At 45.3% G+C, this 23246-nt stretch overlaps 1 protein-coding gene across 1 annotated transcript in view; it reads left to right on the plus strand.

Moving 5' to 3' along the window:
* Positions 1-9972: 9972 nt before the first annotated feature.
* Positions 9973-23246, plus strand: part of LOC133508517 (serine/threonine-protein phosphatase 2A 55 kDa regulatory subunit B gamma isoform) — a 60564-nt gene continuing 47290 nt past the window's right edge. The window contains exons 1-2 of the mRNA XM_061834672.1: positions 9973-10165; positions 10433-10772. Coding sequence (XP_061690656.1) covers positions 10697-10772 — 76 coding nt within the window. The 5' untranslated portion in view covers positions 9973-10165; positions 10433-10696. The remainder of the gene's footprint in view (positions 10166-10432; positions 10773-23246) is intronic.

Genomic DNA, 23246 nt, shown 5'->3' on the forward strand with positions numbered 1-23246 from the left:
AAACACTAACACGTCACATAAAACAGCAGGAGGATTACAGACTTAACCAGAGGAGGATTTGCTGATTTATGGTAGAAGTTGAATAGGGGGATAAAACCATGTACAAAGTCGCTATTGATGTGAGTTTTGAGTTAAAGGGCAGTGTGCATAAAGAAAGAACGGCAGATTTGGCCGCCCTGTGTGGTTTTCATGGGTCTTCAGTTGAGTTGACGTTAGGTAGGAGGGCAGTAGTGGCATGCTGAGTTAGTCAGATAAACAGCTAGATTTGTGTGCGTGTGTGTGTTTGGGGGGGTTCATGCCTGTTGGCGGTCAGCGAGCACCACTGATGGTACCAACTGATACTGGGAGCCGTCACTCTGCTTCCACGCTGATGGAAGCCGCTGTGTGTTAGATTTTGCTTTAATTTGAAGGGTTTCCTGCCTCTAAATTGTTGGGAGGACGACAATGATCACTGTAATGAGGGAATTTCTCGTTTTTTCAAAAGTTTGTCATGGTCCTGCCAGTCTCAGCCCTGGCTGTGCACGTCCCCTGCACACCTGTGCCGCATTGGGGATAATTAACCCTAATAACTAACAATTAACTAATAATTAACCTCCTTCGTATGTGCCATGATGCAAGTCTTCCAGTATGCCTCGCCGAAACACGAGGCAGCGACTACATTGAGCACATTTCGACAGGGGCAGCGTCATGTGGCAGATTCTGCATTTGAGTTTCGCATCAGAGCAGCTGAGAGTCGATGGAATGAAGAGGTGCTTCTCGACGCCTTTTTCCAAGGACTTTCATTGCAGATCTGCATTCACCTCATTGCAGTGGAATTGCCTACCTCTCTGGATTCACTCATCACCCTATCTCAGGATCGACCAGAGGTTAGGGATCCAGGTGGACTCGCTACTCGAAGGAGAGCAGGGTGCGTCCGCTCCACCGGTTCCCCTTCTGCCGACACCCATAACCGTGACGAAGCCGATGCAGGTTGAGTGGCTTGATGGTCCGGCAGAGGAATGACTGCGACGCCAGCGAGAGGGCCGATGCTTCTACTGTGGACAGCTGGGCCACTTCGTAGCCCATTGTCCGGTCAGGCCCAAGCGCTCCGCCCTCAAGATTACGACTCCAGTGAGTGTGAATTACACTGCGGCGGTATCGAATCAAGCACTGCTTCCAGTCACCTTGAGCACAGGGGGTCGTACTTGTTCCGCTACAGCCTTTATTGACTCGGGATCGGACGCCAATCTGATTAATCCAGTGGATGTAGTGGCGGACAGAGGACCGCAATACGTGTTTCGGTTCTGGAAGGAGTTTTGCACCCTCATCAGGGCAAAAGGAGGCCTTATATCAGGCCATCACCCGGAGTCCAATGGTCAAATGGAAAGAATAAATCAGGATCTGGAGTCTATGCTGTCTGGCATCACATGATCACAGCACTTGGAGCCAGCACCTCGGATTGGTGGAATATGCCCAGAACTCACTGCCTTCCACTTCCACAGCTATGGCTCCGTTCCACATCGTTCATGGCTAGCCCCCTCTCTGTTTCCATCTGTGGCTGCCGAATCTGCAGTGCCATCCACATTGGCAGTGATGAGACGATGCAAGCAGACCTGGGAGCTAGCCAGGAAGATGCTACTACACATGGGCAGCTCCTACAAGTCCGTGGCAGATCTCAAGAGAAGAAGGGCACAAACATTCAAAGTGGGACAATGCGTATGGCTATCCACAAAGGATCTTCCGCTGCGGATGGAGTCACACAAGCTAGCTCCCAGGTTCGTGGGTCCCTTTCCTATCACCAAGATCCTTAACTCTGTCACTGTTTCCTTGAAGCTTCCAAGATCAATGAGGGTTCATCCCACGCTCCATGTGAGTCGGCTTTGGCCGACTCGTCCATCGCTATTAGTCCCTCCAGCCAAGCCCCCTCTGCTGACTTCTGCCTGTCCTCCGACCAACCAGTTAGCTTGACGTTCTTGATACTGCTGCTCTCCCTGACTGACCCTCCGGCTTACAACCTTGCAACGAATAAAGACCTTCCTTTAACTGCCTCCCTGCATACCGAGTCATGCATTTGGATCCACAATAGAGTTCTGTTTATGACAGTGACTGATGAGGTCTAATTGATATTTTGAGTAAAATGAGGTAAACTTCATAGTAATGTGCATTTTTTCCATATTTGACTGCTCTAATGGAAAGTAAGCAATCATTGTCGAACTCAAAATTGTGAGAGGTTGATTTGGCATTTGGTAGTTGGCAAGTGAGGTCTTTAGCAGGATGTTTCCAAATACTGCATAACTACATGGAGTGAATGTTGACTTTACACAACCCCGTTCAAATGGCATATTCCCCCCTGACCTATAAAAGGAGACCAACACAAACCATTAATGAAGCTTATGACCAGTACAACTCAATTGAATTTGTGTTTGATCTTTTCAAGATGGAAATTAAAAATAAACACTTAACTTGGTGTTGCTGTTGAAGTGTGCACAACCACGCAAAAATAGAATCCAGCTCTTTTCAAAATTAACCATCAATTCATCCATTATCAGAGCCGCTTATGCTCAAAAGGCTAGCAGGAGTGCTGGATCTTATCTCAGCTATCTTCGGGCATGGGGTGGGGTACACCCTGTGCTGGTTCCCAGGTAATCGTAGGGTACATAGAAATAACCACTTACACTTATAGAGAATTTAGTCTCCAATTAATGCATGTTTTCGGATGTGGGAGGAAACCGGAGAAACCCACGGGCTCAGGCAGAACATGCAAATTACACACAGGCAGGCCCGAGATTTGAACCCCGGTCCTCAGAACTGTGAGGCAGACGTTCTAACCAGTCACTCCAGAACAATCCATCCATTTTCAACACCGCTTACAGTGAAGAAAGTATTTGAACACTCTGCTACATTGCAATCTCTCCCACTTGGAAATCATGGAGGAGTCTGAAATTTTCAACGTAGGTGCATGTCTGACAATTAGTTTGGTGGGATCCTTTTTTAGTCTAAACACCTGTAATAACATATATGAGTATAACCTGTGTTGTTGTTCGTGATCTCAGCTCAAGTAATTAAAGCCTATCGTAGCGAACATAATAGTGGTGTTCACATTCATGTTAGTCAATTGGTGTATGGAGTTGCTGAGCCGGCACATCAAGGAAGGCTGAGCCCTCTCACCCGCGACTGACACTGACACCCCAGGACCCAGGGAGTGCTCAACCCCAACCGATGCACCCCAACCAGTCACAGAGGAAGGACCACGGGCAGCGGATTACCGCCCCCCCACACACCACTTAAACGAGGTTACTTTACAAACATGTCAATTGTGTTGCACTTACTGTACAACCAAACAGTCAAGGCAGAAGTTTCAGAAAATACCAATGTGACAATCTCGGAACACTGGAAAAACTGGTCAATAACATAACCCTGAAACAGCTTGAGTCTTTCATAGATGCTAGACCCATAAATCTCAATGACAACAACACATAATTTATGAATAATGGCGAATACAAAACCTTAAAATATAAAAATCTCGCTCAAATGTTTGGTTGCATGATGCTGAACCTGGTGTTCCAATTCAAATGGAGCGACCTAGAGGACGTTCGAGTGAAGAGCAGACTGGAAGCAAAACACATTAAACAAGTCCAATTAACTACACAATTTACAGAAACCATAGCCCATTTAAACATGGCTTTAGTCCACCGCCATGATATTGAAATGCAATGTGATGATGCAGAGGCTTGGATAGCCAACCTGCACTGCAACCACTGCAGCTCAAACTACACATTTGATGTCTAAAAAGGGCAGCAAATTAAATTGTGACAATGGTAAATCCACATAGGTCCCTATCTCGAGCCAATGAATTTCTGGAGTTCAACAAAAAAAAAAAAAACGCAGTTGCCGAGATTGCCCACTTAAAAGCGAAATTGGTAGAATTAGTCAACTGACTCTCTAATGACCATGTGCGTGAATTACAGGCTGAACATCACCAAGCATCTCTCCTACTGCATCAAGCTTCAGGAGACATCCAGCGGGGCACCGAATGCACTCAAAGCAGAGACCTCCAAAAAGAGATGGAACAGTCCTACGAGTTCATGGCAGAGATGGCATTCCTGAAGACGGCACTGTCCCACATTCAAAAACAGCTTCAGGACCCAGAAGTTGAGGTAGCCCATATCTGGCCCGAATAAGCAGTAGCTAAACAGCTCTCTGTTGACGCGCTCACTCATTGCGCTCCCTGCTTCAGACACCCAGGGGCCATCCCTCACCTGAAGTATCATAGAGCCCTACAAAACATCTCCAACCTTTGGGCCAGAACCCACTTCCAGGAGGCCTTGTAGGACCACCTCAGGAGTGGCAGCCCCACTAGTCACAGTTTAGCATTTTGACTTGTCCCTGACTCTCCCCTCAACCTACTGCCGCTCCAGATATGACGAAAAGACTTAGACAAAGTTGCATGCAACATTTTGTGGTTTGAGGCTGAACAGAACGGGTCACACAACACAGTCACGTACCTTAGACACCTCAAATACAAAAATATTAAACCACTGTTTGTCAAAAACTTACATTCAAACACCAGTGAGCATCTGGACGTGGCAGTGTGTGCACGCAGACTGTCCAGTGCCCATTGTGTGAACTGGCCGTCAAAGGGTTCAATTAACAAAAACACCCTCCCTCTAAAGCACAAGACTCAGTTGTTTCCTTCATCAATGAACCGACACAGATGGAATTAGAGGGAGCTACCTGAGAGACCTGAGAGTGACAGACAACATTCTAGCGATGTTAAAACTGACAATAAAAAGAACAAGTTTCATCCAAACAACCAATCTCAGCTTGCAAACAGCCCTCATAACTGTCAATGGTGTTCCAATGATAAGTCAAAATATTGGAATAATTGCAATTGAGTAGTTCCTAACATCTGGCAAAATTTTCATGTCAATTGCACCTTTGGAAATGTATTTTACGAGTAAAATGGTGTGTCAAATACTTGTGATGTGATGTGTACAGTGAAAAGTATAATTATTTGAAAAATCAAATCGAAAGCCTTGATTGTCAATATATCCTGTGCATACAACAAAATGATGAGTGCTTCATGGAAGGGTCTGAAATTATCATCATAGGTGCATGTCTACTGAGAGAGAGATAATCTAAAAAGAAAAATCCAGAAATCACAATGTATGATTTTTAGCACATTTCTAAAATTCTGAAAAAGCACAATCGTACGGGGGGTGCCTCTGAGAAAACTTCCTTCAGGTCTTGATTACAGGATGGCACTGCTGGTAACTCCGGTACGGTCTTCGATTCCTGTAAGTCGACGGTTGCGATCTGTAAACTCCTCTCTTCTAGAGTCCCAAAACACACCTTATTACATTCTTCGCCCCATGCCCTGATTTGACTGGTGGTCCAGTCAATGTGTGGGTTGTGTCTTTTAAGCCAGGGACTGCCCAAGATGACATCGCTGCTCCGTGAGTTGAATAGATGGAAACTTATTTTCTCAGTGTGAGCGTCCGGAAATGTCATCCTTGGAGATTGCGTACGGTGAGTTACTCGGCAAAGGAATTTACCATTGGCCGCAAATGCGTTGCAGAATCGCTGCGTCTGAAAAGTCACAGCGCCCAAGGCCTCGACTACCCATGGATTCATCAGGTTCACGTCCGATCCCGAGTCAATAAAGGCAGTGGCGGAATAAGTACGGCCCCCCGTACTCAAGGTGACTAGAAGCAGTGCTCGACTCGATCCCGCCGCAGTGTAATTCACACTCACCTGAGTCGTGATCTTGAGGGCGGAGCGCTTGGGCCTGACCGGACAGTGGACTACTAAGTGACCCAGGCATCCACAGTAGAAGCATCGGCCCTCTCACCAACGTCGCAACTGTTCCTCTGCCGGACCATCGAGTCCCTCAACCTGCATCGCGTTTGTCGCGGGTATTGGCGTCGGCAGCAGGGAAACCGGTGGGGCAGATGCACCCTGCTCTCCTTTGAGTAGCGCGTCCACTTGTCCCTGGATCGCTAGCCTCTGGTCGATCTTGTGAGCTAGGGCGATGAGTGAATCCAGGGAGGTAGGCAGGTCCACGGCAATGAGGTGGCTCGGGATTTGCGGTGAGACCCCTTGGAAGAAAGCGTCGAAAAGCGCATCTGATTCCATTGACTTTCAACTGCTCTGATGCAAAACCCGATAGCATTATCGGCCACGCGACACTGTCCCCGTCGTAACGTGATCAACGTCACTGCTGATTCGCGTTCTGGCGAGGCATACTGTAAGACCTGCATCATCGCGCATACAAAGGACGTCCAGGAGTGGCATGTTCCGGAGTTGCGACTCCATTCTGCCATGACCTACGCCTCTGCTCTTCCCGTCATGTGGGATATGATGAAGGCAATTCGTGCCGGTCAAAGCCGCCGTCGGTGTGGCATTAGCGGCGCTAGCCTGGGAAGCTAGCCATGGCTCTAATCGGGCACAGATCTCATGAAGCCTCTGGTTAGTCACCTGAAGAGCAGTCTCCTGCTCGGCCAGGTGTCTGCCTTGGATCTGCAATGAGTGGCGGATGGCTTCTGAGTTGGCTGGGTCCATGTCGTGGCCAGATCGTTCTGTCATAACCAGAATGCTAGGGCGGACCCAAATGCACGACTCGGTAGACAGGAAGGCAGTTAAAGGAAGATCTTTATTCGTTCCAATGTCGGATGCTTACGGGGGCGGTCGGAGGACAGGCGGAGGTTGGTACACTGGGGTTCAGGATCAGGAATGCGGAAGTGCGGGAACAAGGCATGGATGGCAACGATCTGGAAAGGCTGGGTCCTATATATACTAGGACTCACTATAGCTGATGAGGCGCAGGTGTGCGCCTCCTAATCAACGCAGGTGTGCAGGGGAACTGCACAGCCAGGGCTGGACCGGTAGGACCATGACAGAACTGGTTGCCAGTCAATCGCAGGGCACCAGAATCAACCACTGATAAAATTCATGTTCAATGGGAGTAACCACAGGCCTGCTCCCATTTAAAATGCCTCTATTGAATAGCGCTGAAAGTCGGCTTTTTCTGAATTTTTGTTGTTGTTTTTCTGGTAGATGTTTGGGTTTATTTTAGTGATGAGCTGCGTTGTGTTTGTGCCAAACATATTTTGGAAATATAGCCAAAATCTTCACCTTTGGTTTCTCAAATTGCCACAATTAAGGAAAACAATAATAAATTCATCCATCATCCATTAATTTTCTTACCCGCTTATCCTCACGAGGGTCGCGGGGAGTGCTGGCGCCTATCCCATTTATCATCGGGCAGGAGGCAGGGTAAACCCTTCACTGGTTGACAGTCAATCACGGGGCACATGGAGACAGACAACAGTCGCACTCACAATCACACCTAGGGGCAATACAGTGTCCAACTAATGCATGTTTTTTGGGATGTGGGATGAAACCGAAGTGCACAGAGAAAACTCATGCAGGCACGGGAAGAGCATGAACACTCCACACAGGCGGGGCTGGGATTCTACCCTGCGGTCCTCACAACTGTGATGCTAACGCTCCAACACCAGTTGCTCGACCATGCCTTCAAAATTAAATGCAATCAAATCAAAAAATAATTTGTGGCGTGCTGTTCAGGTTTCTGTCGTGAAAATAAATTAAATGACAAAATAACCAAAGTTACTGTCACTTGCAAGTCACATGACGTGACGTGATGTCGGAGCAGAGCAGTCAGAACAGGATAGGTGATTTTATTTACATTTTTTTTCCTTTATGATAAGAACAGCTAAGTCCTTGGGTGCACAATTCTGGAAATTAGAAGCACAAGAGGAAAAGAAGTAAAAAGATATAGCTAAGGGCGTGTCAATATATTTTTCATTTTGTGGAAAGAACGCTACCAAGCTTGAACTCAAATAAGCATTAGCTTAACACGCTAATGTCGGTTGAGCAGACGTCATCCTCAGAGTTGTGATCTTTTTTTTAACACCTCAAAAATATGTCCGGTTGAAATTTCAAAGTAGCCAGGTATTCTCCAAGTACTTCCTTCGCACCCATTGCGGTTATTACCCCTGTTTATGCCGTAATTAAGTGACTACTTTGAGCAAATAATTGCTTGGCCGCTTCTAACGATTAATCTCATTTTGTTAGTAATGTAGAATCACAGGTAGCCAAGAATAAAAAATCTTTTTTAGGAAGAATTTGGTGTTAGAAGGAAGCAAAATCTGAATTATTTAATGATGAACTAAAAAAAATTAAAACAACAGTGACCTCATTTGCTGTGGAGAAATTTGAAAAAAAAATAGTAAATCTAAGGTGAGAAAGAAATTACATATTTGAGTGAAATCTCTCTGTACTAATTCAGAATAACACATTCTAGTATTTTTGTAGAAATTGCTCAAAATACTAAAGATAATTAGAATGCAGACAACAAATGCACTTACAAGCACCTCATAGGGAGAGACAAATGTAAGGAATCAAACTGTCCAACTACTAAAATTAAAACGAGACAAAGAAAAGTGTTTCTTCATCAGTGATTAAAATCCAGATGAACTTAATCTCTTTCAAGTGGGGAAGCAGCACTTATTTGCAATAACTTGACAATTACTTTTAACATAGAAATCATGGACACCCTTAATTCAAATGTCAAGATGTCCATCCATCTATCCATTTTCTTAGCTGCTTATCCTCCCATGGGGTGCTGGAGCCTATTCCAGCTGTCAATGGGCAGGAAATGGGGTACACCCTGAAGTGGTTGCCAGCCAATCGCAGAGCACATAGAGACAAGCACACGCAATCACACCTAGGGGCAATTTAGAGCGTCCAATTAAAGTTGCGCGTGGGAGGAAACCAGAGTGCCCGGAGAAAAACCCACGCAGGGACGGGGATAACATGGAAACTCCACACACGTGGGTCCGGGATCAAACCCAGGACCTCAGGACTGCGAGACCCATGCTTTCCAGCTGATCCACCGTGCCATCTGTCAAGATGTCATGATTACAAATGGTAACAGCAAATCTTCCCTTCTCTGGGTGAATGGTATACCGCTCACTTTCTGTAGGGGAAAAGTTATTGACATCACCTCAGAGAACTATGCAGATGTCAAAACAATCAAAACTGTCCAAGCACAGGGAAGGACTATGAGAACGACAGGTCAATTTGTTGCAATTTTTGGTTTGTCCCATTTGCTGTGGTAATAGCCACTACTTGTATGATTCTTTTTTTTTTTTTTTTTTGGGCATTAACCATAGAGTAATCAAATGAAGACAAATTTACATTTTAAATTGTGTGATGTTATTTACGAAAGCATATTGCGGCCACAAGAAAAAAAACAGTTTTTTGAGATATTTTTTTCTGTTTTTTGGGCTATACGCTTCCGTAGTTATCTTATAACCTAAAGGCAATGCTGAAAAGTATTGGTATTAAAAAAATTTTAAAGGCTTATTTAAATCATTGATGGGGGGGTCATATTGGCCAGGGCTGGCCCTGACTGTTACCATCTAACTTTGTAGAAGTTGGTTGATCAAGGAAGAACTTTTTAGTTTTGTTGAGTAACTTGAGCTACTAATTGTCATCGTAGCTTTGCTCAGTGCCAGGCTGTAAAAAAAATGTGCTTGTATGATCTGAGTCCTTGATGAGACATTGCTCTCATAAACCATTCACTGTCAATGTCACTCAACTAGACACCATCATTTTGTAATTGTACTGCCGGCGAGGAAAAAGAAATCATTTGGAGCTTTTATTAGTTTTCTTTTTTAGATTATTATAGTTTTTTTTATGATCAAATTTTTTGTTATTAAGGTCAGAACTCTGGTGTATAAATAATTTGTCATCTACGATATTTGGAATGCATTTCTCTACCTTACCTATTGTGAATTCCCTTCCACTGCTCACTTCTATTTCCGGTCACAAATAACCTGTGCTCAGTGGTCAGGCAAGAACTTGTCAGATTGGCTGCGCTTTGAAGTGGGCGTGGTTGAGTCTGATGCATCTCACATGAAACACTTACACACACACACACACACACACACTATATAACGAGCACTTTCTCTCCTCTCACTCCTTCCCCCTCTCTCATCCCTTCAGTCTGCCTTTCCCATACCAGAGAGCAGACTGCAGCAGGACCGCTGGGTTTTACTCATCCTCCAAGAGCAGAGAATAGAGGGACCACTATCAGCCGATGAGAAAGGAGTGACTTTTTTGCTGGAGGATCTTGCAAGTTCCCCACAGAGAAGTACAGGTCTTTAATCTGGTGCTGGATATGTGCGTGCATGCTTTGAGTTTACAGCAGAGACATCAGCAGTGCGGCGACGGGGACCATTGGCTCATCACCCCCCTTCCTCCTCCACCCCACGATCTTCTCTTTGAATATCTGTACATGAATGCAGTTTATGTGATGACTGTATATCTGTAGAGTATCCTTCAAATATGTTTGTACTCCAAGGCTGGGTTGTTAAATGAAGTTTTTGAATTCTCAAATAATCTCACTCATTCTTCCTCCTTACAGATTTACATCTGGCCCCACTTGCAGGCATTTGGACCCTTGCTCAAACCTTGAGACAGGCAAACTCCCACAATGGCTTGCCCCTTCGTCCTCATCAGCTGTAGGATGACTGCGGGTCTGTGCTGACAAGGCGTCGGCGAGCAGCAGGAATGGGCGCTGTGCTAGCCATATTCCCCACTACCCCTTTTGATACAGCTCTTCCACCCTCAGCACCACCCCCACCACCATACTGCCCTCACAGGACGGGCGCTCCTCTAAGCCCCGCTGATGGGCGAAGACACTGACGCCACGCCGATGCTCAACCACAGAGGCTTCCTCCCCGACCACAACTATGTGACTGAAGGTGAGCAGACTGGAGAGTGGATGTAGTTTGAGAAGTGTGTGTTGAAACGTGCTCCTGTCTGACTGGTGGAGGGAGTGTGTGTACAAGTGTGTGCTACCTCAGAGGGTCTGGACTGCCCTGTAATCTGCGTTGATCAATGAAGCGCTGACAGAGTGGCAAATAGGAGCAGCAGCAGCCGCTCTTCAATTTACAAAATTGAACTGTCATTGGCAAATAGTCCTCTCCTCCTTGTTTCATTGTGCCATTCTCTTCTTTTTTCCTTTGGTCCTTTTAAGCTCTAGGAACTGCCCTCTTCTGTTGTGTAACACACGATGTAGTTTCACTGCGGGGAAGAATTCATCAGCCCTCCATTTTTTTTTTTCAGCAGCAGACCTATTCTCATGCGCGAGAAATGTGCACCCACTCACACGTGGAATAAAGTGGGGTGTTAGATTGAATAGATAATGTACCAGATTTGAAGCTGGGGGAATATGATGAGCTGTCCAACCCCACACACAAACAGTTGTAGTTTGCTTTCTGATCCCCTGCACCTGCTGTTAATTACAATTACAAGATTAATCTCACCTGTGTACTGCCTTTTCTTCTGTTACCCTAACAGAGGCATTTGAGTCTGTACAATGTGAAATAATTACCTTCACCCAGCATTAGTTAGAAAAGAGCCACAGCGCAGCCTGTTGATGATGCACATTTTTTTGTGTGTAACACCCTTATTGTGTTTTGCAGGGTTTATTGTACCCCTGACCTTTTCTTTGACATATTTCCTTTTTTCCGTGAAGCCACAGAACTGCAGAATGTTTCTGGCAACATCTGTCATCAAGAACCATGCTTTATTGCTATAGCAAAAGTCGATAAATGAATGATAGATGATAAAAACATGTTCCTATTCATGCTTGGCTGGTATGACTGACAGGTTGTCTCCGCCCACCAATAATAGCAGGATTAATTATTCTCCACCCCTCGGACAGGCCCTATTCAGGTTGAATTACTCATGAGCTGGCAGCATAGTGGCCACACACACGTGAAAACACACAGCAGCGCCACACAGATGAAACCATGCAACACATTGGCAAGCGCCTGCTGACAGTTGCAGAACAAGAAGTAAATCAATGCCTGAGGACCACTCGGTTAGCCTCTGTCACAAAATGATTCATTTCCTGCCTCTTCCTCCATATCTGCTCCTCTTCCTCTACCCTTTTCCATCGCCTCCTTTCTCCCTCATAGCATCCTCTAAAGCATCTTGCAGCATTGCTGAAGTGGTGCATCTGCCAAACAATTAGCCAACAGCGCTGAAGTGTTGCATGTTAGGACTGAAGACAGATAGAAAGTGAAGTGGGCGAGTGGTTCTACAGAATTACTCTTTTTGTGTGTGTGTGTATGACTGATGCATTTACAGCCTGTGTGGCGTTCATATAGTAGTGTTTATGAGAACATCCTGTGCGTCTTTGTCCGCTTATGTTTTATTAATGTGTCCGTGTCTGTCTCTAGGTGCATACATAAAAGAACTTCCCAGGATCCTTTTTCCATGGGGACTCCCCTGGACTTCAAAACCTACAAGGGAGGGGTGCTTAACCTTCCTTCACAATTCCTCCCCTCCCCACTTCTCTCCATCTCATACCTTTTCTCTTTTATTCCCATTTCCCTCTTCACTGGCTCCCTTTGTTGCCACAGAGCTCTGACTGAAGTAGAATTATCTCACGGATTGGATAAGGCTTTGTTTTTTAATACTCACGAAATATTACTCTTCCTAATATTGTGCCTTCTCCCCCGCCAACCACATTTAGGAAATACTCATTTATGATTGACTTTTTTTTAAAAGATCACAATTGTGTGCTCTTCTTTTAGACTACACTGACATGATCATCTTGATTGTGATTAGCATTTTATGCTGATCGACTTTAATGTAATGTAATCAGAATTATCTTTATTTTGCCAACTATGCAACAAACACAATGCATTGTCTTCAGTAGTTGGAGCTGTTTTAGTTCAACAAGTCACTTGACACAGAATACATTGGCAAAACAGTCACTGAGCAATAACAGTTCACTAGAAATCTAGCAATGACGGTACAATTTCTTTTGACGATTTGTAGAAATTGTAGATATAATAATAAATGTGTGAAAAATATATTAATAAAAGGGGCGGCACGGTGGAACAGTTCTACAGCATTGTTTCATAGTCCTAAGGACTGGGGTTCAAATCCCAGGCCCCCACTGTGTGGCGTTTGCATGTTCTCCTCTTTTGTAGTGTCCTTTGTGCTGCTGTCTTGTGAGTGAAAAACCTTGCTAAGGGTAATTGTTGGCCTTCTTTGCCACCTTCAATTATACTTGAGAACTGAAGCTATGACATGTAGTGCGGGTGTGGCGCTGTCAAGTGAAGAGAGAGGAAGCAGGAGCGGGGCTGCAGGGCCGGCCTGCTAGCCAGTCTGCGAAACCTCCACCCCTGAGCATTTTTCTTTCCAATGCTTGTTGCCAATCACTTTGTTTGAGACAGCTGTGTCCTCATAGTCACAGAGATGTGGCTACACTGGGTGATCTCGATCCCGCCATCCAGTTATCAGGGTGCACACTACAACGGCGGGTCCACAACGGAGTATCGTACAAGAACAGAGGTGAAGGTTTGTGAATCTACGTCCATAATGACTGGTGCTCACAGAGCCGGATTATTGACAATTATCACGCACCAGATATAAAGTCCTTGTCAGTCTCACACAGACCCTTTTACCTGCAAAGAGAGCTACCAAACGCAGCTATTACAGCAGTCTACGTTCCACCTGATGCTAAGGCTTGCATTCCTGTCAGCCACTTTTATTACACAGTAAATAAACACCACAGGTCTTACTCTGAGGGACTACATTACTGGAGACTTCAACTAGGCATGTCTCAGTTAGTTTCTTAGTTGGACACTAAATTGCCCCTAGGTGTGATTGTGCGTGCAACTGTTTGTCTCTATGTGCCCTGGAATTGGCTGGCAACCAGTTCAGGGTGTACCCCGCCTCCTGGCCGTTGACAGCTGGGATAGGCTCCAGCACTTCCCGTGACCCTCGTGAGGATAAGCGGTAAAGAAAATGGATGAATGGATGTTTTGCTGAGACAAGACGGTACTTATTGGAACACCATGACATTGAGGTATTCACATAGAGCACAGAACATTAGAGACGAGAACATCACCATATTTATCTCTTCCTGACATTGACATCTAGGTACTCTCTGTACAGGAGTATAAAGTGAGGTAAGCATTCAGATTCTTGAATTTTAAGGGAGGTGCCTGGTCTGGATGGAGTACTTGGGAAGGTACTCAAAGCCTGTGCTTTTGAGGTTGCTCAGATGTTCACAAAAATATTGAATGTGTCTTTGTCATAAGCTACTGTTCCACCCTGCCTCAAATCAGATGTCATAATCCCTGTCCCCAAAAACCATGCTCTGAACTGTTTAAACGGCGACAGATGTATTGCTCTCACCCCTATTGTCACAAAAAGACTGGAGAGACTTACACTAAGAAACATAAATTAGATTAACCCCGACCTTTTCCTTTTGGCTTGTCCTGATTAGCGGTCATGTTTTTCCATCTAAGCCTATCTTGTGCGCCTTTCTCTCTACCACCCACAGTCTTCATGTCCTCCCTAACAACATCCATCAACCTTTTCTTTGGTCTTCCTCTCGCTTTTTTGCTTGGCAGCTCCATCCTAAGCACGCTTCTGCCAATATACTCAATCTCTTGCCTCTGAACATGTCCAAACAATCTAAGTCTGCTCTCTCTAACCTTGTCTCCAAAACATCCAACTTTGGCTGCCCTCTAATGAGGTCATTTCTAATCCTATCAACCTGCTTACTCCGAGGGAGAACCTCAACATCTTCATTTCTGCGACCTCAAGTTCTGCTTCCTGTTGCTTCTTCAGTGCCACCGTCTCTAATCCGTACATCATGGCCGGCCTCACCACTGTTTTATAAACTTTGCCATTTATCCTAGCGGAGACACTTCTGTCACATAGAACACCAGACATTTTCCTCCAACTGTCCACCCTGCTTGGAGCCGTTTCTTCACTTCCTTACCACACTCACCATTGCTCAGTATGGTTGACCCCCAAGCTTCACACTTCCCTCACCGCCCCTCTCATTCATGCACATATGCTCTGTTTTACTTAGCTAATCTTCATTCCTCTCCTTTTCAGTGCGTGCCTCTATCTTTCTAATTGTTCCCCCGCCTGCTCCATGCTTTCACTGCAGATCACAGTATCATCTGCAAACATCATGGTCCAAGGGGTTAGGGTTATTGGTCCATTGTAACCTCATCTGTTAGCCGATCCATTACTACCGCAAACAGGAAGGGGCTCAGAGCGGATCCCTGATGCAGTCTCACCTCCACGTTAAATTCTTCTGAAACCCCTACGGCACATGTCACCACTGTTCTGCTGCCCTCATACATGTCCTGAACTATACTAATATATTTCTCTGCCACACCGGACTTGCGCATGCAGTACCACAGTTCCTCTCTTGGTACTCTGTCATGAGCTTTCTCGAGGTCTACAAAGACACAATGTAGCTCCTTCTGACCTTCTCTGTACTTTTCCATTAGCATCCTCAAGGCAAATAATGCATCTGTGATACTCTTTCTAGGCATGAAACCATACTGTTGCTCGCAGATACTCCTGTCCTGAGTCTAGCCTCCAGTACTCTTTCACATAACTTCATTGTGCGGCTCATCATCTTTATTCCTCTGTAGTTTCCACAGTTCTAAACATTGCCTTTGTTCTTAAAAATGGGAACTAGTACACTTTTCCTCCATTCTTCTGGCATTTTCTCACTCTCTAGTATTCAATTGGATAAGTTGGTCAAAAGCTCCACAGCCACCTCTCCAAATTGCTTCCATACCTCCACTGGTATGTCATCAGGACCAACTGTCTTTCCATTTTTCATCCTGCTCAGTGCCATTAAAACTTCCCGCTTAATAATCAGGGGGAAGTTAGAAAGGTTAATGTTAAAGAAAGATGAACCCCAACATTTGACCCCTTTAAATCAGGCTACAGGGAAAAGAGGCCAACGGAGGATGCCATCACCACTCAGCACTAGAACACGAAGTACACAAGGACTCATACAACTGGATGGTCTTTACCGATTACAGCTCCGCATATAATTGCATTATACCAGACATTTTGAAGAGGAAACTGTTTCACCTTGGTCTTTACACACAGCTCTGCTCCTGAACTTTCTTGCAAACCACCCCCAAACTGTTACACTCAGCCCTCACCTCTCTTCCTTAATCACTTTCAGTATTGGATCCCCTCTGGGCAGCGTGTTGAGCCCTCTTCTGTACTGTTTGTACACCTATGATTGCACACTCATTTAACTCCTTCAATTATGTCTTTAACAGGCCACTATCATGAAATGGATGATTGTTAGGATGTTATTAATGATAGCCAATATGAGCCCATGTGTTTTTTCACCACAAAACATGGTTTTGACCTATACAGTTTTTGTATCTCCCGCCATGAAAATCCTCTTGAGGGATTTGTTTTCGAGAAGAAGCAGGAAGTGACATAAAGGTAGAAGTGACCCTAACCACGTAATCGGTCTCTCATAACGTAACAAAAGATCTGCGTACGAAATATGTCGATGTGTGCGTCGGGCTGCTGCGTCACTTCGCCAGCAAAGGCTGCGCGTCGGGCTTGCGGACGGCGGCGGCTCTGAAAAACACAGCCGAAAAAGCCTCACTCAGCCACGTGCGGCGACAACGCAGTAAAGCGGCCCAGCTCGACGGTGTTGTTCATCACGTACTCCGGCGGGTATGAACAACCCCCTAAACCAGCACGGCTCGGCTCTGCCTCACTCAGTCGCGTGCGACGACAACGCAGTAATGTGTGCTGCAGCGGCTATGAAAAAACCCCTAAAGCAGCACGGCTCGGCTCCGTGATAAGACACCTCAGTGCCGAAAATGAACCACACTGGCTGGCTGCGACGAGCCGCGATGGCTCATCTCCGCCGCAGAAGTGGATCGGACAGGGAGGCGGTTTGGCCGTGATCACACATCATCTGAATATGTCTCAAAACTTCTTCTTTTCCTTTCGGCTTGTCCCATTAGAGCTCGCCACAGCGTGTCATCTTTTGCCATCTTAGCCTATCTCCTGCATCTTCCTCTCTAACCCCAACTGCCCTCATGTCTTCCCTCACCACATCCATAAACCTTCTCTTTGGTCTTCCTCTCGCCCTTTTGCCTGGCAGCTCCATCCTCAGCATCCTACCACCAATATACTCATTCTCTCGCCTCTGAACATGTCCAAACCATCGAAGTCTGCTCTCTCGAACCTTGTCAGCAAAACATCCAACTTTGGCTATCCCTCTAATGAGCTAATTTCTAATCCTATCCGACCTTCTTACTCCAAGAGAGAACCTCAACATCATCATTTCTGCCACCTCCAGTTCTGCTTCCTGTCGTCTTTTCAGTGCCACCGTCTCTAATCCGTATATCATGGCCGCCCTCACCACTGTTTTGTAAACTTTGCCCTTCATCCTAGCAGAGATTCTTCTGTCACATAACACACCAAACACCTTTCGCCAGCTGTTCCAACCTGCTTGGACCCGTATTCTTCACTTCCTTACCACACTCACCATTGCTCTGGATTGTTGATCCTAAATATTTGAAGTCGTCCACCCTCGCTATCTCTTCTCCCTGAAGCCTCACTTTTCCCCCTCCACTTTTCTCATTCACGCACATATATTCTGTTTTACTTCGTCTAATCTTCATTCATCTCCTTTCCAGTGCATGTCTCCATCTTTCTAATTGTTCCTCTGCATGCTCCCTGGTTTCACTGCATATCACAATATCATCTGCGAACATCATGGTCCAAGAGGATTCCAGTCAAACCTCATCTGTCAGCCTATCCGTTACCACTGCAAACAGGAAGGGGCTCAGAGCTGATCCCTGATGCAGTCCCACCTCCACCTTAAATTCCTCTGTCACACCTAAGGCACACCTCACCATTGTTCTGCTGCCATCATACATGTCCTGTACTATTTTAACATACTTCTCTGCCACACCAGACTTACGCATGCAGTACCACAGTTCCTCTCTTGGTACTCTGTCATAGGCTTTCTCTAGATCCACAAAGACACAATGTAGCTCCTTCTGACCTTCTCTGTACTTTTCCACTAGCATCCTCAAGGCAAATAATGCATCTGTGGTACTCTTTCAAGGCATGAAACCATACTGTTGCTCGCAGATACTTACTTCTGTCCTGAGTCTAGCCTCCACTGCTCTTTCCCATAACTTCATTGTGTGGCTCATCAACTTTATTCCTCTATAGTTCCCACAGCTCTGAACATCCCCTTTGTTCTTAAAAATGGGAACTAGAACATTTTTCCTCCATTCTTCAGGCATCTTTTCGCTTGCTAGTATTCTGTTGAATAAGTTGGTCAAAAACTCCACAGCCATCTCTCCAAATTGCTTCCATACCTCTACCGGTATGTCATCAGGACCAACTGCCTTTCCATTTTTCATCCTTTGTAGTGCCTTTCTGACTTCCCCCTAAGTAATCATTTCCACTTCCTGGTCCTTCACTCTTGCCTCTTCAACTCTTCCTTCTCTCTCATTTTCTTCATTCATCAACTTCTCAAAGTATTCTTTCCATCTATTTAGCACACTACTGGCACCAGTCAACACATTTCCATCTCTATCCTTAATCACCCTAACTTTCTGCACATCCTTCCCATCTCTATCCCTCTGTCTGGCCAACCTGTAGAGATACTTTTCTCCTTCTTTCATGTCCAACCTGGTGTACATGTCTTCATATGCCTCTTGTTTAGCCTTTGCCACCTCTACTTTTGCCCTACGTCGCATATCGATGTTCTCCTTTTGCCTCTCCTCAGTCCTCTCAGTATCCCACTTCTTCTTCGCTAATCTCTTTCCTTGTATGACTCCCTGTATTTTGGGGTTCCACCACCAAGTCTCCTTCTCCCCTTTCCTACCAAAAGACACACAAAGTACTCTCCTGCCTGTCTCTCTGATCACCTTGGCTGTCGTTGTCCAGTCTTCCGGGAGCTTCTGCTTTCCATCGAGAGCCTGTCTTACCTCTTTCCGAAAGGCCGCACAACATTCTTCCTTTCTCAGCTTCCACCACATGGTTCTCTGCTCTACCTTTGTCTTTTTAATCTTCCTACCCACCACCAGAATCATCCTACATACTACCATCCTATGCTGTTGAGCTACACTCTCCCCTACCACTACTTTACAGTCAGTAACCTCCTTCAGATTACATCGTCTGCACAAAATATAATCCACCTGCGTGCTTCTACCTCCGCTCTTGTAGGTCACTATATGTTCCTCCCTCTTCTGGAAATAAGTGTTCACTACAGCCATCTCCATCCTTTTTGCAAAGTCCACCACCATCTGTCCCCCAAAGTTCCTTTCCTGAATGCCGTACTTCTTCATCGCCCCTGTTTCCTTTATCTATATGTCCATTACAATCTGCACAACTCTCTCGATGTCTGGGATGCTCAGAACTACTTCATCTAGTTCCTTCCATAATTTCTCTTTCAACTCAAGGTCACATCCTACCTGTGGGGCATAGCCGCTAACCACATTATACATAACACCCTCAATTTCAAATTTTAGTCTCATCACTCGATCTGATACTCTTTTCACCTCCAAGACATTCTTAGCCAGCTCTTCCTTTAAAATAACCCCTACTCCATTTGTCTTCCCATCTACTCCGTGGTAGAATAATTTAAACCCTGCTCCTAAACTTCTAGCCTTACTACCTTTTCACCTGCTCTCTTGGATGCACAGAATATCAACCTTTCTCCTAATCATCAAGTCAACCAACTCCTGAGCTTTTCCTGTCATAGTCCCAACATTCAAAGTCCCTACACTCAGTTGTAGGCTCTGTGCATTCCTGTTTTTCTTCTGACGCTGGATCCGGTTTCCTCCTCTTCTTTGTCTTCGACCCACAGTAGCTGAATTTCCACCGACGCCCTGCAGGTTAGCAGTGCCGGGGGCGGGCGTTGTTAACCCGGGCCACGACCGATCCGGTATGGGATTCTTTAGATGAACGCTCATATTTGTTTGGCACAGTTTTTACGCTGGATGCCCTTCCTGACGCAACCCTCCAGATTGGCCTACAGACCGGCCTACAGATTGCACTGGTTTGTGCCCCCATAGGGCTGCATTGAATATGTCTCGAAACAATCGTGTAATATTTCCCCGGTAACTTCACCCGGTTTTGTGGTGTTCTCCTTTTCAAAAAGAGCTTCCATGTCAGAAGGGGCATGTTCGTCTCCCATAGTAGGGTCCACCGTGTTTTTTCATTGGCGAATGTCCGGGTGATGTCACGGGCAGAGGATGCAGCCAATATGGCGACCACTTGGATGTCATAGAATGACAATTCTGCAACTTTGCACATGGATGATGCGCTCTCCGCTCACATTTATTTTTTGTATACACATTGAAGTGAATATTGTTATATATATTTGTCATTACAATATCTATTTTAGAACGTTTATAGGGATGACACTTGACCTTTAAGCAGACAGTTGTGCAGACAGCACAACTATGGTGGAAGTCATCTCAGGGGAATATGAACCTGATTTCTAACACAAAGAAAACCAAATAACTTATATTCGACTTTAGGAAGCCCAAAGCTGGCCCATCCCCCATTTCCATCAATGATACTAACCCTATGCAAATAGCGGATAGTTATTTGTTTCTCTATATTTCTTGGGATATACATCACTGACACCCTCTCCTGGACTTCAAATTACAACAGGCATTGTTAAGAAAGCCTGGCAGGAGCTTAAGAAACAACCTCTGTAAGAGACTGCAGGTATCCTTTTATACTTTGCTCTTGAAAGCATTTTAACATACTGCATTACATCATGTTATGCTGATTGCTCTGTTTGGGGAAAAACACTACAGAGAGTTGTAAGAACTGCAAAAAAAATCATTGGCTGCCCTCTTCCATCACTACAGGACATTTTCAACACTCATTATCACAATAGAGTCAGGACAATCAGTACAGACACTTTCCACCCTAGTCATTATCTTTTCACTCTTTTACCCTCTGGGAGACGATACTGGTCAATTAGATCGGATAACACTTCTGTTAATTAACGGGGTTTTTTTTTCATCCCAAAAGCCATTCACTCTCTGAATCACCAGCATATATCATATTCACCATCACATTGCATAAATAAGTCAGGGAATAGAATATTTATTTTTAAATGTGCTTTTCTATTGCCTGCTTTTATGTGAACACAAAGATGGTTGCACGTTTATACATTTTTGCTGAAGCACTATTAAATGCTGATATGTAATTTTGTGTGTTTGGAATGGTTGCTAATCTTGTGCATGGATTGAATGTTGTAGTTTTTATGTAGAGAGAAGCATGTACAATTTCATTGCATTTATATGCAATGACAATAAAACGGAAACTTGAAACTTGTCAAATCAAAAACGACCATATCCATCCATTAGCATGGCCATGACAACTATGGGACGCATATGGACTGTGTTCGTCAAAACAAGAAAAGAAGGAAAATGTGTGGTGACTGATTAGAGCATCTGTCTCACATGTCTGAGATCCGGGGATCAAATCCTGGGCCCACCTCTGAGGAGTTTGAATGTTCTCTCAAAGCCTGTGTGGCTTTTCTCCGGGCACTCTAGATACCCAAAACATGCAGTAAACGGAGACTCAATATTCCCATGACGGTGTGAATGTGAGTGTGACTTGTTCTACGTTTCTATGTGCCCTGTGATTGCCTGGCAACCAGTTCAGGGTGTACCCTTCCTCCTGCCCAAAGATAGCTGGGATAGTATCCAGCTTTTCCCACGACCCTTGTGAGAATAGGCAGATCAGATAATGGATGGATGAATGAAGAGTGTGGTGGTGGTTGTCACTTGTGCTCATGAGAATATGTTCATTCAAGGATTGCTTGAGCTGTGCTCTCATTCTTTTAATACGATACGGCTCACAAGTAGCCAACAAAACATTATGTAGCCTTGCAAGCTAGTGATATCAGTTTACGGTTATACGTAAAGATGCCATATCATTCCTTATGTTGAATCATACTCTAAAGTTAGAGTGTTTGAGTATTCATTCATTCATTCCTTCACCTTCTACTATTTATCCAAGGGTGGGTCACGGGGAGCAGTAGCTTTAACAGGGACGTCCTGCCTTCCCTTTCCTCACCCACTTTATCCAGCTCTTCTGTGAGGATCCTGAAGCATTCCTAGGCCAGCCAAGAGATGTAGTCTCTCCAGCGAGCCCTGGATCATCCCCAGGGTCTCGTTCTGGTGGGACTTGCCTAGAACACCTCACCAGGAAGGCCAATCAAGCCTGACTATTTCTAGTTTGAACTTCTCGACCTCACACACTTGCTCGGGCTTCTTATTTCCCAGAGAGGGGATATTCCACGTCCCTAGAGCCAACTTCTGTGGCCGGGGATCAGATCGCCAAGGTCCCTGCCTTCGGCCACCGTCCAGCCCACACTGCAACCGATCCCTGTGGCCCCTCCCGCAGGTGGTGTGGCCATGGGAAGGGGGACCCACTTTACCCTTTTGGGCTGTGCCCAGCCGAGCTCCATGGGTGCAGGCGCAGGCACTGGATGCTTGCTTTTGAGTCCCACCTCCAGGTCTGGCTCCAGAAGGGTACTCTGGTGACCCGTGTATGGGCAAGGGAAAGCTAGAGCCAATATTTGTATTCGTCATAAAAATTTCATGTAGCGATACTTTGTCTGGTCCCTTACCTAGAACCTTTTTGCCTAGGGTGACCCTACCAGGGGCGCGAAGCCCCAGACAATTAGACTGACTAAAGTCGCGGAAGTCGAATTAGACCCTAGTAGATTTGGGGATGTTGATGTCGCTTCGTGTGTTGCTCTGAATTAGCAGCTTAGTGATTTGGGAGCCATCTAGGAGGGGTGTGAGATGGCACAACAAATCCAGGTCATGGAACTCTGGCGAAAGCTGAACTAACTTATGGATACTGGTGTCAGATTAGTTAGCATGCACGACCAGTCAATTAAGGAAGTTAATGCTTTTACTATAACTTCATCTTCGCCTCAAAACTTTGCAAGAATCAGAGGTGGTTTATCCGGACTTGAGGTTCGATCTGTGTTTTAATGATTTATTTGTGTGATACAGCTGCACATAAGTATTTGAACACCTGTCTATCAGCTACAATTCTGACCCTCTTCAAAGACCCATTAGTTCGCCTTTAAAAGTCTACCTCCACTCCATGTATTATCCTGAATCAGATGCACCTGTGTGAGGTCATTAGCTGCATAAAGACACCTCTCCACCCCATACAATCAGTAAGACTCAAACCTGTAACATGGCCAAGACCAAAGAGCTGTCCAAAGACACCAGAGACAAAATTATACAACTCTACACGGCTGAAAAGGGCTATGGAGAAATTGCCAAGCAGTTTGGTGATAAAAGGTCGACTGTTGGAGCAATGGAAGAAGGTAAACATGACAGTCAATCTCAATC

Source organism: Syngnathoides biaculeatus, chromosome 11 (genome assembly GCF_019802595.1).
Source record: "Syngnathoides biaculeatus isolate LvHL_M chromosome 11, ASM1980259v1, whole genome shotgun sequence".
Classification (NCBI taxonomy): domain Eukaryota; kingdom Metazoa; phylum Chordata; class Actinopteri; order Syngnathiformes; family Syngnathidae; genus Syngnathoides; species Syngnathoides biaculeatus.